The 19535-nt window shown below is 35.4% G+C and overlaps 1 protein-coding gene across 2 annotated transcripts in view; it reads right to left on the bottom strand.

The window, feature by feature from the left end:
- The window catches only part of LOC118187063 (hexokinase-2-like), a 111341-nt gene that overhangs the window by 41259 nt on the left and 50547 nt on the right, over positions 1-19535 (bottom strand). For both annotated transcript variants that reach the window (XM_085808784.1, XM_085808783.1), the window contains exons 5-6: positions 5995-6134; positions 5776-5875 (exon numbers count right to left, since the gene is read on the bottom strand). In XM_085808784.1, the coding sequence (XP_085664910.1) occupies positions 5776-5875; positions 5995-6134 (240 nt within the window). The remainder of the gene's footprint in view (positions 1-5775; positions 5876-5994; positions 6135-19535) is intronic.

The following is a 19535-nucleotide window of genomic DNA, read 5'->3' as shown; positions in this document are numbered from 1 at the left end:
TTTTCGTGTGCTCAAATATCCGAAAACAGTTCTTTTTACTGTTGCATAGCGCTCGTTTAGAACACGGGATGGATAAAATCTGCCTTGACGTTGGACTAGACTTTCCACAGGCCAAAACGTGGCTCTAATGACCACCAAGAAGTCTGGATTAATCTGTGTTCTTTTGGGGATGCATTAAGGACTGAGTTTTATTATTGCCCAGGTTTTACAAGTTCAGATAGTCTTAAATAGCAGTAACAACAGCGTGACCATGCCAAAAGCGTACAAGAGCTGCTGCAGCTCTGACGTGGTCATTATTAAGAAGTGTTCGGAAAGAACCTGATTATCGCCTTGATATTCGTCATGTTATAATAGAGTCACGCATATAATATTTGTAGTTTAGCCATTTACACTGGTGTGCAAAAATTAAGGACGAGACGGTTTTTTCAATATAACTTTGTACAAAAGCTTTCCAAATCAACACATTTAATTCTGTAAGATCCCCAATATGTAAGAACATGAGTAATGTAAGCAACACTTACTAAAAGAGAAATCAGAGGGATAAAAAGAAGCTTTTGAAAAAGTAGCATGGAGCGCAATGCGACTGAAGGCCGAAACATCCCTGTGATGGGTGTCCAGCAAGAAACATCCGGTCTTTAATAGGGTATATGATCTCCTCTGACTGCTAGGCAGGTTTCACAGCGTCTGCCCATGCTGAGAAGGAGGGTGTCAATGAGTTGTTGAGGCATTGCTGCCCATTCGTCTTGCAGCGCCAATCGAAGCTCCGGAATCGTTACTGGTGGTAAGGTACGAGCTGCCAAGCGTCTGCCTAGAAAATCCCATACATGCTCGATGAGATTGAGATCCGGAGATCGTGCCGGCCAATCCATACGTTCAATATCCTCACTCTCTAAGAGCTGTTCGGCAGCTACTCTGCGATGACATGGTGCATTGTCGTCCATGAAAAGGAACTGCGGACCCATAGCGCCTCTAAAAAGACGCACATATGGAAGAAGAATCTCGTTACAATAACGGGTCCCGTTGACTGAACCTGCGTCGAAGATGTGAAGGTCTGTACGACTACCAAGCATGATGCCTTTTCAAACGAGAACACCGCCACCTCCATACCTGTCCCTTTCAATGATGTTCGAGGGAGGATTGCGGCTTCCCCGCTCTCTCCAGATGAGTATGCGATGAGAATCGCTACTCAGACTGAATCTGCTCTCATCTGTAAAGAGTACTCGTCCCCATTCATTGTCTCTCCAATTCCGGTGTTCCGGGCACCACAGAGAACGCCTTCTCCGATGGGCAGGCGTTAGAGGTACACACGTACAGGGCGTCGTCCAAACAGACCACCACCGTGCAGTCTTCTGGCCACGGTAAAACGCGATATCGGTCGTCCAGTCGCCTGTGTCGTGTGTCTAGCGATTTCTCCCGCTGTCTGCCGCCTGTTTCTTCTGGCCTGTAAGGCAATATACCGGTCATCTGCGGGTGTGGTTCCTCGTGGACGACCACTACTAAACCTCCGGATAGCTGTTCCTGTAGTTTGAAATTGTCTCCAAAGTCGTGAAACGATGCTGTGAGCAATTCCGAACTCTGCAGCCACACTTGTCACACTGCGGCCTTCCTCCAACTTCCCAATGATTCGACCTCGGGTAAAAGCATCCAGATGTCGTCTAACAGATTGATTATTCGCCATTTCTCGCTGAGGCAGCAACTCGGTGTGATTTTAACTGCTATACGGCGTGCAATCTCTTTGCCAGAAATACTGATCTTACACCGACAACATGCTTTATACTACTCAGACACTCCCCCATTACGTCTACCTGCATATCTGCGCATGTACTACCGTACATCACCTTACTTAATCTCCTGATTGGTCTTTCTGTCCGCTCTGCCTCTTCGTTCAGCTGATATGCTAATTTTTCGACTTCGTCCTTAATTTTTGCACACCAGTGTAAACTTCAGGATATATTCTTCTAGCCCTGTCAGTATTTACCGTATTTGCCGGCGTATAAGACGCACCTCCTTTTTTCATATACATTTTTGAAGGATAAACTTCATTACTGATTATTATAATGAATTTACAGTATTTTAAATATGAAGTAATACAAATACAAAGTCATATTTTCTGCAAATACCCAATCTATCTGGGAAAGAACACCTTTTAATCTTCTTCGTCAAAACCCAGACACTCATCTCCAGAGTTAAATGAAGAGTCACTTGAAACCTCTTCTAAATCAGCATCTGAAGTCCTCATAACAAACTGTCCTCTGTACCATCCAGCGCTTCCATGTTCTTTAGCATACGTGGTCACACGTGGCATGTATGCTATGTTATAGCAATGCCGACGTTCTTTTTGATCCATAACTTGCCAAGAAATTAAAGAAAATTGAAGAGTAGAGATTTCACACACTTAAAAGTCGTTCACAAAAACTGGAAAGTTTAAACGAACCCATCTGTGATCGTCGATAACAGCGCATGCACAATCACTGAACTCTACGTAACTGTAATATTCCCACACTCCGCAAAGAAACAAGAAAAAAATCGCATAACTCCGAATACAGGAAATTTCCAGAAATGAAATATCGATGCATAAGACGCAGTATCGACGTATAAGGTCAAAATCACATTATGTTTCGGCTACGCGGGACTTATCGTCGAAAGGGACAATTCTCAGAACCCGCACGATTCCGGGAAACCCACGTAACTAGGTTACCATTTTCATTTACTACAAAGACTTGAACGCCAAACACTAATCGATTATCGCTCAAATTGGGATCGCGTGATGCTTCAGAAGCAGAACTTTCGCCTGATTGGTTGTCTCTACCCGGAACAGAGGTCCAGCCGAGACATTTTCGGTGAGATTTGAAAAAAAATCACGCGTAGCCGCAACATTGTTTCCGTAACTAGGCGGGACTTTGCTTCATATGGGGCTCTTTTTGCTAGGAATCCTCCTGTTTAAACCAGTGCTACCAGAATCTCGTTTCTCAGAAAAGTCCCGTCTATCAGAGACTGTAGCCATGTGTGATAACCTCTTAAGACGCACTCCGTTTTTCAGACCTACTTTCAAAGAAAAAAGTGCGTCTTATACGCCGGCAAATACGGTAAGTCCTGTAAAAACACGGGATGGATAAAATCTGCTTTTACATTGGACTAGACGTTCAACAGGCCAAAAGGTGGCTCTAATGACCACTAAGAAGTCTGGATTAATCTCTGTAAATTTTTTGGGGATGCATCAAGGAGGGAGTTTTATTCTTGCCCAGTTTTTACAAGTTCAGATAGTCTTAAATAACAGTAAGAACAGCGTGACCATGTCAAAAGCGTACAACAGCTGCTGCAGCTCTGACACGTTCATTATTAAGATGTGTTTGGAAAGAACCTGATTATTGCCTTGATATTCGTCATGTTATAAAAGAGTATCGCATATAATATTTGTGGTTTAGCCATTTAAACTTCAGGTCACATTCTTTTAACCCTGTAAGTATTTAAGTCGTGGCATTAAAATTCTTATTTCTGTGAAACATTAAAATTGTCTGTTTTGTCTTAGGCTAACTCTGCATTTGGTGGCTAAGATAAATAAAACTGCAGAGAAAAATGTAGCTGATTGTAAGACATGTTGTATATAGAAGAAAAAACATAAAAGACTAGGAGACCGAATGGATGAAACCACTGAACACCTGTATATCTAATCGTCACTCTGAATTCGAGACGAAAGGGTCGGCTGCGTGGGGTTTTCGTAATTTCTCCCATGTGCAATATAAATACCAGCTAGTTTTTCTCAGAAAATTGTCCACGAAAGCTTCGTACTCATAGGCAGATAGCCTTTATGCACTTTGCCTTAATCGCGCCCAGAGGGGAAAGTGGTTAGTGACTCTGATTGCTGTACCGGAGTGCCCGGGTTCGAATCTCGGAGAAGGCATGGATGTAAATTTTCTGACCATTCATAAGAGGCAACGGTGATAAAGAGGTGATAAGATTCATACGAAGCCACCTATTAGGTGATTCCATAATAAAGTAACCACCGCTTCCGGTCTTAGCAGTGGCCAGTGCCTATAACGGCTAGTGCCCGTCATTTAGGAAGAAAAAAAATTACCTTAATCAATTAGCGTAACCTAACCAACAGAATGAGTTATTTCATTCGAAATTACAGAATGACTGCGAAACTGTATGCACATTTTGGTAGATCCTAATATAAACTATAAACCTCTGATTACTGCTGGTGTATATTCAGAATACCCACAAAAACATTAATGAATTCTACTGCTATTGAAAATAAGTTAGAAGAAATATGTATTCACATGTTAGATGAAATATTTATTACATAAAGATAACTAGTTACTTTAGTGTGCAGTAATGGCTTAGAGTTTACTTCTCACGAATTCAGGACTTAAATGCGTTGAAACTGAATTCATCACAAACCGACTGTTATTCGCCATCTAGTAACTATGGGCTAAGACGAAAGTTACAAAATTAAAATTGCTTTAAGAAAAGATGTTTAAAGTCCTGAAAACAAAGTTAAGCTTTGTAATTTCGTATTATAATACAGGCAAATACTAGAGTTGGTTAAGTTGAATTAATTCTAAAAAGAGATATTCGGCTGAAAATAGGCCTCATTTTACTCGTGGTTAGAATACGAAGCCTCCGACACTATATAAGCTATAATGTCATACGTCCTGACATTTTGAAGTTGTAAACGTGTGATGACTGTGAGGCAAAATATATATATGATATTTAAAGAAATCTAAGTTCGAAAGAATTTACATCAACCTTAATCATGAATGGAAGCCTGGGAAAATCTCTAGACACGAAAAGTTTTTGCATCGCTGGATATTTGTCATATTTTAGCATATTCAAAAGTCATATTTAACCCTCTGAGCATCATGGCCAGCTTTATCCGGTCATGAGAGTTTTTGTTACTTGTTATATATTAGCTTATAATTAAAGATATCTTACCTACGGAATAACAGATTTTGAAACTTAATGGCAGTATCAAAACACCTTTTCATACGATCAAGATGGAATGTAAAAGGTACACATGTCTACTGACTGATTCGTAAAATATCATTATTTTAAAACGCGTAGTTTAGAATTTTGTGTATAAATAAATTAAAATATCATTATTTTTATCAGTGTAGCTTAGAATTTAGTGCATAAATATGTCATCCTGACTGTTCACAAAATTGTACATATATACTCAACGAACTTTGAATTAAAATTCAGAATTTTATGTAGGAATTTACTCTTTTTGAAATGTTAAGTATGTTTACATGGGCTTTACACAGTTATGCATCAAATATAACAATTTTTTTTAAAACTTTATATTGAAAATATGGTATTGTCTTGAAGGAAACACTCTTAGGATTATACATTGTTTTTTTTTTCTCTAGGAATGAAAGATACGATCTAAAGAAACAGAGCTTTGTTTCCTTAAGCTACTTTTAAAACTAATTAACTACGTCACAGTCCTGCACATAACATTTCGCATTCGTCATTGCTTAAAGTAATTCACTTTGTTGAGGCAGTTAACTGCGGATAATAGGTAATTTAATATTTCTTAGAACTAGTCAACCCACTTGAAGAGGTCCCCACAATACAATCCCCGCCATATTAAATAAAATAACAGATCTATATATTCTCGATCTGTGCTCGACATACCAGCGGAAAGAGGTAAAATGATGTAAAGTATAAGTTGATTGTGTTATTTAGGAGTGAAATAAGAGTTTGCTATTTTCTGTAACAGTTATATGATTACACAGTCATCAAACATACAGGACAACTTAAAAAATAACAAACCTAAAATTAATCCAATAGCGCTTCTCTTGTCGAGATATGATCCCATCATCATTGTTCCAGTTGCGTCGTTTATAACTGCAACAACTTCAACAGCAACTCCCTAAAAAATCATATTGAATTCATAATTGAGAATATTATTTTAAATATTGTTTTATAATCACACAATACTACAATATCCAAATAAATGAGTAAACAAATATAACGAATGTCGGAACTTACTTCTTTTTTCTCTAATGCAGATCTCAGCATCTGTACTACTTCCTTTCCGACAACATTTTTGCACTTGAAAGATTTAGTCCATGTTACAAGTATTCCTTCATCAATTCCAGTTTGAATCATTGGAAAAGAAAAGCAAAATCCTAAATGCGGAAAAACAGATTTATAGACAAAATGAGAAGAAAAATATATTTAACATTTTCTATTTTATGACGCTGGTGTCAAAATTATCATTACTCTGAAACAGAAACACGAACTGAAAACAGAAAATGAAAGATGTAAATCTTTCCCATGAAGCAAATAAAGTTGAAATAATATGTAACAGCGAAAGTTTAGAAAAAGTGAATATTTCGGAAACAAATGAAGATTTTTTTTTAATGTCATGCTGTTATTTGTTTTTTGGAAAGAAATCGATAAAATTAAATAAAATAATGATAGTTAAGTTTTCCTTTCATTTAAAAAAAAAAAAAAATTCCATGAGAAAACGATGATGATTCATGAAATTATTCCTTCAATTCATTCAATTATTCATTGATTCATGAAAAATGTTTGATTCGTAAAATATCATTATTTTAAAGCGCGCAGTTTAAAATTTTGTGTATAAATAAATTAAAATATCATTATTTTTATGAGTGTAGCGTAGAATTTAGTGTATAAATATGTCATCCTGACTGTTCACAAAATTATATATATATACTCTAATGAACTTTGAATTAAAATTAAAATTCAGAATTTTATGTAGGAATTTACTCTTTTTGAAATATTAAGTATGTTTACATGGGCTTTACACAGTTATGCATCAGATATAACAAATTGCTTTAAAACTTTATATTGAAAATATGATACTGTCTTGAAGGAAACACTCTTAGCATTACACATTGCTTTTCTTTCCTCTAGGAATAAAAGATACGATCTAAAGAAACAGACCTTTGTTTCCTTAAGCTACTTTTTTTTTCGAAATGTTTTACATAAATATATTTTTATAAAATGAATTACCATTTATTATTTTTAAACAAATACTCTACGATATAAAGCAGCCTGAGTATCACGCAAGAAACCTGAGTACCCAGGTATCTCATTCCATCTAGCTGTTTAAAATACTAATCGTTTAAACACTTAAATACCTGGTCAGGGGTTAATGCGTGTTTTATTAATGTCGTTTAAATACCTGTTTGCTCATTAATTCACGCTTTTTCCTGCAAAGTGAAACTCTAATTTAAGGAATAATATTTCATTGTAAAACGAAACATGTAATGAAGTGAATTCTAAAACAGAAAAAGATTAGCAACGAGAACTGACGTGAGTTTATCTTGTACCCTTTTTAAAATTAACCTCATCTAGCATTTTGTTGGGTAGACATGTTTTAGTCTTCTCCACTAATGTACTGTTTTTCTTATTCAAAATAAACAAGACAGGCAATATATAGTAGTGTCCAAAATTTTAAAAATATATGCGACGTGGCACACATACCTTGGTTAATCATAAAGTAGTGATTAGATATTTTTAATCATATCTAGAAAACATCATTTAGAAGAAGGCCATAACTTACGAGTGGTCGTTAGGCTCCAGGAGGAAGAAAAATAGTTTGAAATTTTCAGAGAGCGAAGTTTTTTAATATAGCAAAGCCACGAGGGCTCTCTGCTTAAGAAAAGGGATGTCTTCGTGGAGAAAATTCTGAGGGAACTGCCTCCTATTCATGCTACACACTGGGAAAAACGTGAAGCTCAACTATGCAGCCAGCCCGTTCACTTAGATCCGAAGCCAAAGCAGGTCGAACTAACAGTATTCAGTGGTCTTAATCACTCGACCGCTCTCCAGAGCGTACAATACTCCTTAAAACGTGATCTTGAAATATGGAACCGATTTTCAAGCATGGGAAATATTAGTCGTGTTGCCGGTAGATTTCTTCCGAGGGTAACTGCAGCATCTGATAACCATTATTTTCATTACTGGCGCGAAGAAACTGTTACGCGACCTTTAGATAGCTAGCTTACGTCCTCTAAGCAACCATTAGATTTCGAATTAACAGATCTGCCTCTTACTGAAGACTTTGCAAGCATAGTCTTCATGCAAGAAGATCAATGTGTTACGCCTCCCTTTCTGCGTCTTCCAGGTTTAGTTTAATTAATGATACTAGACGTACAGTCAACTGGAAAGAGTCTAGAACACGCAACTTTCCGTCTCATATTCATGAAAGACATTGTTTCCATGGTGATGGTTTATTATTTGGGAAGAAGTCATAAAAACGATCGCAATAAGTTTTATTTCTTTGTTAAATAGTAGTCGATCAATGAAATCGAGGGTTCTCATCCACAGTCAAAAGATCTTAAGGGCCAAGATCTTTTGACTGTGATTGAGAACCCTCGATTTCATTGATCGACTACAGTGGCTCAATACTTCAAAATGAAAATGTTGTTCCAACAGATAACCATATTCGTCTGCTCTCGGACTTCAGCATATTTAGAATATCTACTCGGGGAAACTGCGGCGCGTCAGTTCCACTCCTAAGACTATACAGGAGGTCATATCTGCCCTCTTAGACTAACGGCATTTATAGCATAAAAAGACACTGCGGAATATGTATTTCGGCTAGAGGAGATCATACACCGTATTACATAATAATATCTTTCTCAATAAAGATAACACAGTTTTCTAAAATAGTTGTGCATAGTTTGGCATTAGAAGTTAGTCATATTTTAATATTTTAGCATTATTCAACTCATAAACAAAATAATATGCCTTTATAAAATATTTCAGAACAATTTTTATATATTCTTTTGCTCTGTAACAAAAATTTACATTAATTCTAATACTTATCCTTTAATTTTGAGCACCTGTATCCTTAAAATACACAGGAAATTAGCTATGCCTATAACAAAGTTACGATTAATGGTTATAATGAATATAGGAGGGGAATGTATATGTATATATATATTAAACTATGAAATGCTGATGCAAATATATGAGCTGATCAATATCTCTCCTGCTATCCCATGTTTAGGAAGGCTAAGAAATGAAGTGAAAAAACAAAGATTGAGCTAGAAACTATTAAGTCACGTGCGATGAGCATAGGATAAAATATGGATTATGTCAAAGCACGCAAAGGCTATCTATCTAACTGAAGGATCGCATTCGTGGAGGACATTTTAATGGAAATTGGCTTTCATTCACGTTTTACATGGGGAAAATCATAAACACTCCCTTGCAGCGAGGTCATTCTCTAGGATTTTAATCGGGTCAAACTATCAATGTTCAGTAATTTTTGTGCGAGGAGGAGGATTTCCAGTGGTAGGATCCATCTCGTTCGGTAGAACTGATTCCTAAAATATTTTTAGCTCCTAATTCTTGGATTACGGCAAAGCATGCGAGAGCTTCCTGAGGTAGAGATATCTTAGTGGAGAATTTTGAAGAAAAATATCCTTGCATTAACGTTACACATGGGTGGAACCACAAAACCAGCACGCAATTAGTTCGTCCGTTACGATTTCATTTCGAGTGGAATTACCATTGCTTATTTTATGGCTGTGTCGCTAGTGAGCTTTTTCTTTTGGTGAACCGATTATTAAAACTGAAATTTTAAAATTCAAATTTACTTAGGAAATGTGCTTGTTTATTCCCAAGTAAACTTTAGGAATTCCTTATTTACTTAATTTTATTGGTTATTTCAGCATCAAATAGATTTTTAAAACTTTCGAATTCTACTGATCTAGGCGCACCAAGAAGGTTGTGTATTAAGAAGACTCCCTCATTCAGTGATTCAGATGAATACATTTATGTCCATGTAAACTGAATATAATATGATATTTCAAGAATTAATCAATCTGCAGATAATCCTAGCAAGAAAATTTTGAGGAATTTGAAAAGGATAGAAGCCGTTTCATTTCAAATAGGTTTTAGAATCATTAGGTCATTTTGAATAAGGAGAGATGAAAAATGTACATTGCCCTCGCCGGATTCGAAACCTTGACCTCTCGAAAAAGCGTCGAGTATGCTTCCAATTACACCACGAAGGCATGCGGAAAGACGGGAGAAAATACCCCTTCTTTTAAGCCCCTTCTTCCGAGCTATGGGGCACTCGTGTCTAGGTGGGCTGAAGGGAGCCTTCAATTCTTACCTTACATACTCCTCCTTTTAAAAAGAGACGGGGCTAAGGGAATCTAATCGCCAAATCCTGGTGGTGACGAACTATTATCCACTACCCTTTTAGCTCGGGCGCCACTTGTAGAGTCATTTAGCTTTTTTTATGACGGAGACGTAAAAAATATGCAGTGCCTTCGCCGGACCCCCCGAATATGCGTCGAGTATGCTTCCAGTTACACCACGAAGGTATGCAGGACTGAAGGGAGAAAACACCTTATAAAGTGATGGTTTGGTTTGATTTATTTGATTACGACAAAGAACGCAAGTCTAAGTGCCGAAGGAAGGATGCTTTCGTGGAGGATGTTCTAACAGAAATTGTTTCGTATCCACTTTACCCACGCGGAAAACCACGAAAACGCCCAAACAGCCAGCCCATTCGTCTGAAATCGAACACTAGTTGAACTGCCAGTATTTAAAGACTTTGCTGCTGTTCGACCCCATAAGATAATGATATATTTCGCATTGTTTTTGATTAAAACAGTAGATATTATAAACAGAATCACCAAAAAAAATAATGTATACAGCGAACGCACATGAATGGAAGCGTCGCACCACTACGTAATAAATTATGTTCTCTCATCTCAGTTTATATTAATGAACCATGTAAGAAAAGGTACACTTGCTTATTTTACTGGGTCTTTAATCGAAAAGGCAATAATTAAAAAAAAACTTTTCCATAGATGGACGTATTATTCTTTGTCACGGTAAGCTGAAATTTAGAGTATGTCCAACTAAGATCAACAAACACATCTTAATTTACTGACCGCTTGCGAAAAAAACTTTAAATGCACTTTGGTTTCGTTAACACCTTTGACGTAGTATCTGGCGCATTTTTTATCCTCATTCATCGCAGCTTTAAGTGAACATAAAAAGTGCATCATAGAGTAACACAGATATACACACACAAAAAAAAGTAAATTAAAAAAATAGGGTTTTTAAAATTTTCACATTTGATACTTCTTTACACAAGCTTGCTTGCAGCATTCTGGCAAGATAAGGACATGACATACTGATGAAATCGGTCATAAGAATGAAACATTGTTGATGAGAAGTACTTAGGAATATAACCACTGTCAAGCATAAAATATTATCCCGTTTGCAAAAACTGAAGCACCACGAAAGATTCATCAGAATCAAATGAAATTTATTCCACATATGACCTATAATGATATAAAGCAACAATTACATTTACAGAGAAGTGTAAAATTATTAAATGCCAAAACTCAGTATTTATGAAGCCACTATGCGTTACAGTAAGAGCTCATACTCTTAGTGGCACTGAAACAGACAGGTTTTGAATGCGTACCTGAGAATAATTATCTTCATATTACTTCTGTCAAAGGCAAAAAGTGATCTACATTGCCTGCGGAACAACTGTTACAAGCCTGCCAACGAGATCCCAGAGTACGTTCAATACGTGAATTCTACTAGTGAATGAGCAGTCCAAAGGAAAATCGGTATCTGACACTCAGGGACGAAGCCTTAAATATTTCTACGAAGAATTTGAGCACTGTCCTGTCAAAACAAGCTCTCAGGAATGTTTTGAATAAAAAGCACGACTTCGGGCTCCATTACGTCCCTGATGTAAAAGTTGCTGATGACAGTATCTTCAGCCCTTAGCAGAATAGCTATTTCATCATACTATGGAAATCTGAGGCCGGTAACGAGTCAGCTTACGAATGTGTAAAATGTAAAATGAATTTAAATGAATATTTTTATAAGCAAGTAAAATCAAATAATACGTATGTTTTATATTAATCACTAGTTGATGTAATTTCATGTAAAATGAATTAAAATTTTATGAAAATGAACTAAATATTTTATAAGCAAATAAAATCAAATAACCTGTATGTTATATATCACTAGTTGATGATCACATAAAATATTAATAGCATCTGTTTTGAAGCTGAAACATTATTCCTTTTAAATTCGTTTGCTCTTTCTTAAACTAGAATGAATTTTAAAAAATTTACATTTTTATAACTTATTTAAATATTTTCAAGATATATAAGGGCTTTTTTTAAATTTCATTTTTACATTTTTCTCTCTAAGAACTAGCTTACTAAATGGTATGCTAAAATATGTTTCTTTTGGGAAGTCAATATCATATATTTATGTTAATTATATAAGTGCAACATATTTGTCAGAGGGCTTAAATGCAAGAAACTATCTAAGGATGAGATGTATATACTGGCGTAAAGAGCTGTTGGGAAAGTTACATTTAAAAAAAAAATAAAACGCGTATTTAATAAATTAGTTCTGTTTAAAGGATAATAATTTTTATATTTATTAATCAAGTATAATGAAGTTTTTGATAACACTAAAGAAGGAATGTTAATAACAAGAATAAGTAATAGAAATATTCTTCATTTATCGTAGGATTATACTCTTTATTTATCGTAAGATTGCCTTAATTTTGTTAGTTTAGTTTATTAGTTTAGTTTTTGTTTTAATTATTTAATTAATTTGATTTATTTAATTTATTTGAAATAAAACTAAAATTTAAAATATTTCAGTTAACTTTGTTTAAAGAATAGTGTGCATGCAATTACTATTATGATTAATTTCTTAAATTATAACAAAACATAAGTTCTTCTGTTTCATAACATTTCCTCAGAATTATAATAATATATAACATAACACATATATCACAAAGAAGATAAAGAAAGAGGTTTCTACATTATACGACCTCCTTAGTGATCTGTCTTTCTTTTAAAATTCTAGGATTTAACTTTAAAAATTTTGTTTAATGATTCAAAAAACTATTTTGTATTTTTTGTTTACTATATTTCCATAATTCTTATCAAGTTTTGGATAATATGAATATGATATTATGAGGTAAGTGTTTACATTCAGAGTATAAAAGATTGTATAAACCGAAACTGTCAACATGGAATATAGTTTGTTGAATTTCTGATGAAATTCATATTTTCATTATAAATCAGTAGTGTTCATCTTGTTTCAAGAAATAATATATTATGATTTTTCTCATTAAGTATGGAAACGTTATTATTTTACACAAAAGTCAATCTATTTTTTTTCTAATTATTTACCAGTCGGAGGATTTCCGAAAAAAAATAATAAATTACGTTCCCTATCATTTTTTATTATTAAAGTGTTAATTGTTAAAAATATATATGCATAAAATTTCAATTTTATTACTGTCCCTTAAATTATTCATCCATATTTATGTATCACAGATGAACTAATTGCTTTGAAATTACATCTCTTCATCTATCATTGCTATTTAACGACATTTATTCATATCTTACTTTATGCTTATTGCAAAACGCTAATTTTTCTAAAACTTAACTGCAATAAATTTAAAAAATAGTGTGACAACTTTTTTCAAGTTCAATTACAATGCGATGTTTTTATTAGTATGTTTAAAACAGTGAAAACAGAGAGTTACACGTGATTAGCAGTTTGACAGGCCCGATAAAAACGAGCGAGGCAGGAAAGCTTGCCAGATAAATGGCTTTAAATGTTCCACAATGCGGGTTGGTGATAGCTGCTCCTTTACTTCTATTTTCATGATTATGACCAATGCCGCCAATTATCACGCTTGGCGTTCCTCCAGGATGGCGTCGAATAAGGTACTCCGGTAAATGGCATTCATCCGGTTACAGCCGAAAACATCGCGGCAAAAATATCGCGGACGAAAACGTCGCGGAGAAAACAACGCAAGGCAAAAACGTCGTGCTACAAAACATCGTGGGAGAAAACATCGCAAAGAGAAAACATCGCAGTTCTAAAACATCGTGGTACAAAACATCGTCGTCGAAAATAAAGAAGTTCAAAAACTTCGCAGTTTAAAAACATCGCCGTCGAAAATATCGTGGTAAAAAATAAAGTATCTACAAATCATCGCATAACGATAACATCGCAGACATGCTTTTTTCAGGTTTTAATAATTATAAATGGATATTCCGATAATAATTTGTGAGCGCAAGATGTCAAGAAGGATAATTTTTACTTTAACATTCTTTTATAAACTAATAATTTTTTGCTGAGAAAATAATAAACCTTAAGCATAGAAAATTAATGCAACTTATAGCACTTAATAGAATTTTAAAGCGACATAGTTAACTAAAAAAGGCCATTAATAAATCATTTTTATAAAGTTTTTACTGGTAATTTTTCATGAAAAGTATAATCTATAAGTCGCATTTAATTTTCTATGCTTAAGTTTCCTTCTTACTTTAAGCAAAAAATTGATTAATTAATAAAAAAATGTAAAAGTAAAAATTATCCTTCTTCACATCTTGCGCTCACAAATCATTATGGGAATATCCATTTACAATTATTAAAATCTGAAAAAAGCATGTCTGCGATGTTATCGTCATGCGATGATTTGTAGACACTTTATTTTTTACCACGATATTTTCGACGACGATGTTTTTAAACTGCGAAGTTTTTGAACCGCTTTATTTTCGACGACGATGTTTTGTACCACGATGCTTTAGAACTGCGATGTTTTCTCTTTGCGATGTTTTCTCCCACGATGTTTTGTAGCACGACGTTTTTGCCTTGCGTTGTTTTCTCCGCGACGTTTTCATCCGCGATGTTATCGGCGGACACCATTCATCCATATAGTATGCGTGTTCAAACATCGTTGTTTTCCAGATTAAAATGAGATTCATCTAAAAAAGACGATCTGTTGCTCATCGACACGCCAGTAGTTGAGCTGAGAGTTCACTGTAGCCACGGGCGTCAGTGATTTCGTATCAGGAAAATTCTGCGCAAAGGAATTAGATGAATGCGATCTACGGACTAGCAGACACCGGACACTGTTGAAGATGACAACGGAACACCTATAGCAGTGCTTCTTGCTGTGCTAACTGTAGAGATAAAGCTGCGAGGTAAATCAATGTCATACGGATGAGGTATATGTCATCCCACGCTAACATTTACCTAGTACTTCTTCATACGCATCAATGATGAGGCATTATGCCCTATATAAACTGATGTTTCACGATAGAAAAATTCTTCTTCTCGCAGGTCGATCATTCGCCTCCGTTCAAGGGGTGTATCGGGCCCTTTGTCGTCGACGAGCTAAAGTGACTAATCATGAAAGGTTACTGCTGGCAGATAAATAAGCACTACTTTCAACATCCCGACAACAGCCCTCTAATTTTACGCCTAACACGACAGTTTAGAGGGAGCTTCTTAGCCCATACAAGCGCTATCAAACTGAAATTCTAAGCATTTACATATCAAATTTTGCTGCGCATTGCCTGCAAGCTTCAGTTCATTCCTATGATTCCTTTATGGTGAAGGAATTTTCACAATAAGGATTATAAAAAGAAACGTTATGCACTGGAAGATCTATTTGATTGCACGTTAAAATTTTAAATGTCTTGTTAAATTTTAATACATAGCCTAAAATGGAGGTAGGAAAAAAAATAGGACAAAATTCACAAGTAAATTTATTAGGGCAAAGCACTGAATGGCTGTAAGCCTCGAGGGGTGGCATAGCTTAGTGAAGAATTTTCTATAGTAAAGAAGTTTCTACTTTAGTACTAAACAATTTTAAAGTAATTCTTAACAGCGCTGCACTTCACAGAGATTCGTCTTTTGTTTGATATACCTTTCTTCAGTTGCCTCAGCATAGAGATGGCAGCAGTAGGAGTACAATCTAACTTATGGAGCACGCGGTAGGCTATATAAAGCGAAGACACAGCTGCACACTAGGGCACCCATTTTGAGTTTCGAATTTATGTTATTGTTGTATACCAATAACAAGCACCCTTATAAGAGCTATTATATGGGGCAAACTTATTCGTCGTCTCAAGGGTGGCCAAACTCAGTTGTAGTCTTAGAAGCAAGTTTCCCAAAGAGAAATTTCTGGAGTCTGATGAAAATTCCAACAGTACGGATACAATGCTGGACTTTTCATAGGGAAACAGTATGTCTGCGGTTTATACTGCAGTTGTAAAACTATTTTATGTCACTAAGTGCTATACGACACTACGTAGGAAGAAATCCCTCGCAGTAGATTTCTTTCGAAGATAAATCTTTGAAAGTATCTTTTCCCGTTATAGAACAATAAGAGACAAATAATTTCCTTTGGAAGGATATAAGAGCCAGCATGATACTTTCAATGAGAAAACACACTTTCATTATAACATTTCGACGATGATAAAATTTTTCTAAACACAAGAAATGTATCTCTTATGACAGATATTTCAATAAAGGAAGAAGAAAATCGAATGGCAACCATTAAAAACGCTTTTGTTGACAATATTTATTTCAAAACAAGAGCGCTGAGCTATAAGACATGAGAACATTAGAGCATATAACACATCACTCTTTACGTCTCTGGTCTAGCTAAAAAAAAAATATAGATATTCGACTCCGCCTTTTTTGTAGAACGATTTGTCTTCGCTTTTAAAATATGCCTCAATTTCGGAAAATTAATTCTTCAATTGAGCCAAATTCCTTTCAATGGAGCATCCTTTTGATGTCTGCAAAACGCCAGTAGTCGCTGGGAGCCAGATACGAAAAATACGGTGGGTGAGAGAAGCAATTCAAAGCGTAATTCATTCAATTTAACCATCGTTTTCATCGACTTGTGATACGGGTATTGTCTTGGTGAAACAGCACCTTTTTCTTCGCATGTGAAGCCACTTTTGTCTTAATTTCTATACTCAGTCGATCCAATAATGCCATGTAATATTCCCTAGTGACAGTTTTATCTTTCTCAAGATAGTCTATAAGGTATTTCTCCCGCTTTCTTAGCAAGCCTTCGTGGAGTAGTGGTCTGAAAGCTCAGCGCGTAATTGAGAGGTCCGCGGTTCCATTCCCGGCGAAGGCGTTGCATATTTTTCATCTCTCCTGCTTCCAAAATACCTAATGTCTCTACAATGGCGCCCGAACTAAAAAAGGGTACTGGATGATGATTCTCCTCACCCAGGATTTGGAGATTGGGTCCCCTAAAAACCCCATTCGCCCTTTAAAAAGGGGAGTATATAAGGTATTTCTCTCGCCTTCGTGGTGTAGTGGTCTGCACGCTCAGCGCGTAATTGAGAGGTCCCGCGGTTCGATTCCTAGCGAAGGCGTTGCATATTTTTTATCTCTCCTGCTTCCAAAATACCTAATGTCTCTACAAGTCGATGAACAAGATGACATGCGCGTCCCAAAGTACGGATGCCATAACCTTGCTAGCTGACTTTTGAGTTTTTGGTCGCTTTGGACGATTTTCACCGGCTGTTTTCCACTCAGCTCATGATGTTTTTGATTTAGGTGTTTAGTAGTGGATCCATGTTTCATCCATTGTCACGTGCCGATGCAAAAAATCTTTTTTATCTCGCTTGTTGCTGTTTTTGGTTTATGGTGAGCAAACGCGAAAGCAAATTACTTATGCTCGAAGTTTTGCGTAAAATTGTAAACACAGTACCTTCTGATGTCTTTAAGGTGTAAGCTATCCCCCGCCACTTCAGTTTACGGTCTTTCAAAACTGTTTTGTGAACTTTTTTATGTTTTCCGAAATAACTGCCGGTTTTGAGCTACCAGAGTGGTCAGTATCAGGTGCTTGTAAGACCGCGTTTAAATTCAGCGTACCAGTCAATGATAGTTGATTTTCCTGGTGCAGAGTATCCATAACATTTATCAAGTCACTGTTTGGCTTCAACAGTATTTTCCCCATCAAAAAACAATGTTTAATCAACACGCGAAGTTCTTTTTTTTATCCATTTTAAGAATTTCATACCTGAGGTCACTAAAACCATTATAACCTATAAACTAATTATCAGAATGTCATGAAATTTTGATATGTATCGTTTGAAGGATGATACTATCTAGAAATCATATAGGTCTATCAAAAATGTTGCCATATGTATGTCAGATAGGAGATTTATTGAGTTATCTTTCCGTTAACTAACTGTTTGGGACGTGTTGTCCTATAACAGAACTGTCTTTTAAACATTATTATTTTTCTCGTTCGCAATTGTGATACCTACATCGATTTCTTTTGAGAGAGATCCCTTTTTAACCGTTCGCTTCATTTGTAGTAAAAGAAAATTGAAATCCGATGTCTATAAAGCCGAGATTCCTGACAGTTGGATCTCGTTTTAACAGTAATTTGCCACAGACGTTTAGATATTTTGTATAAGATGTAATTTGTATCTTGTTCCTTATGCAAGGAAAGCAGCCAGAACATCAAGAAGGATCGTTAATCGCCACCGTACCGCCGAATTCTAAGGTAGTTTTTAAACATATTTTTTATATTTCCCCCTTACAACATGTACCATTCATTAGATGTAAAAAGAATCATTAGTATTGTAAAAATATAGACTGCTTACTAAGCAGACAGGGTTCATAGCCACATTTTAGTTAAAAAAATAAGCACCTATAAGCACTTTTCAAGCACATTTTAAGGAAAAAATAAGCACCTGTCTAATTACATTATACACAACTGCATAACCTTTAAAGAAAAATTAGACTTGTAATTTAAAATATGAGCTATGCAATATTTATTAAGAGAATGAGCATTACCTCAACAATGGAAAACAATTAACTTTTTTTTTTTTAAAATTTTAAATGACAGTTCAATTTACAGAATTAGTTTACAATGAGAGAAAAAAAACTATGCAATAATAAACTATATTACAAAATTTAATGATGATATTTCAGTTGAAAATATAGAAAATAAATAATAATAAGCCATTTTAATTGTATTCGTTTGGCACCTAATAATAAATACAATTTATTTTTCCACTCATATTAATATTTAAATAATTTAACTTAAATCAAAATTCTGAACATTTTCTAAATTTTCATTGCATAACAGTTTTCCCTTAACATATATCCCAAGCAAAGTAATTTAAGTAATAAAGAGGCACATTTCTGAAATCAGAAGACAGGAAATTGCTTCATTCAGTCATCCTTTAACAGTAAAAACTTAACTAACCCGCATACTCGAAATTCCCGAATATTCCGGATAGTAACTGGAAAAAGAGGAGTGGGGGAGATTGTAGCTGTTCTTTAGATTTAAATTTAAGCTAAATAAATTATTTTGACATTTCGATATGTGCATCATATAAAAACCAACGGAACTGAGAAATATTCGGCTTAGAAAGCACAGTAAAACTCTTTTAAGTGTGCATAAACAAATCTCAGACTGAACATCAAAATTAATTTTCAATGCAAAATACCGCAAACGTTATTGCGCAATACGTGCGGCGTAATTCTTCCATATGGGATATTACGCAATCGGAATCAACACCTGCCGGTATTCGAAGAAAAAAGAACTAAATAAAGGAAAAGAAAGAGACTTACTAATCTGGGGTGTTTCTGATTCTAATTTTCAACAGACTGTATTAAATTTCCGGAATAGAATCAATCTTCGCTTGGGTTGGGTAGACCGTAAAAACTTTTAGTCCTATTCAATCCAGATTGGACAG

The sequence above is a fragment of the Stegodyphus dumicola genome, chromosome X2, assembly GCF_044657685.1.
Source record: "Stegodyphus dumicola isolate Sdum_Otavi_A_Nest chromosome X2, ASM4465768v1".
NCBI classification, from domain to species: Eukaryota; Metazoa; Arthropoda; class Arachnida; order Araneae; family Eresidae; genus Stegodyphus; species Stegodyphus dumicola.
This window is presented reverse-complemented; position numbering and strand designations above follow the sequence as displayed.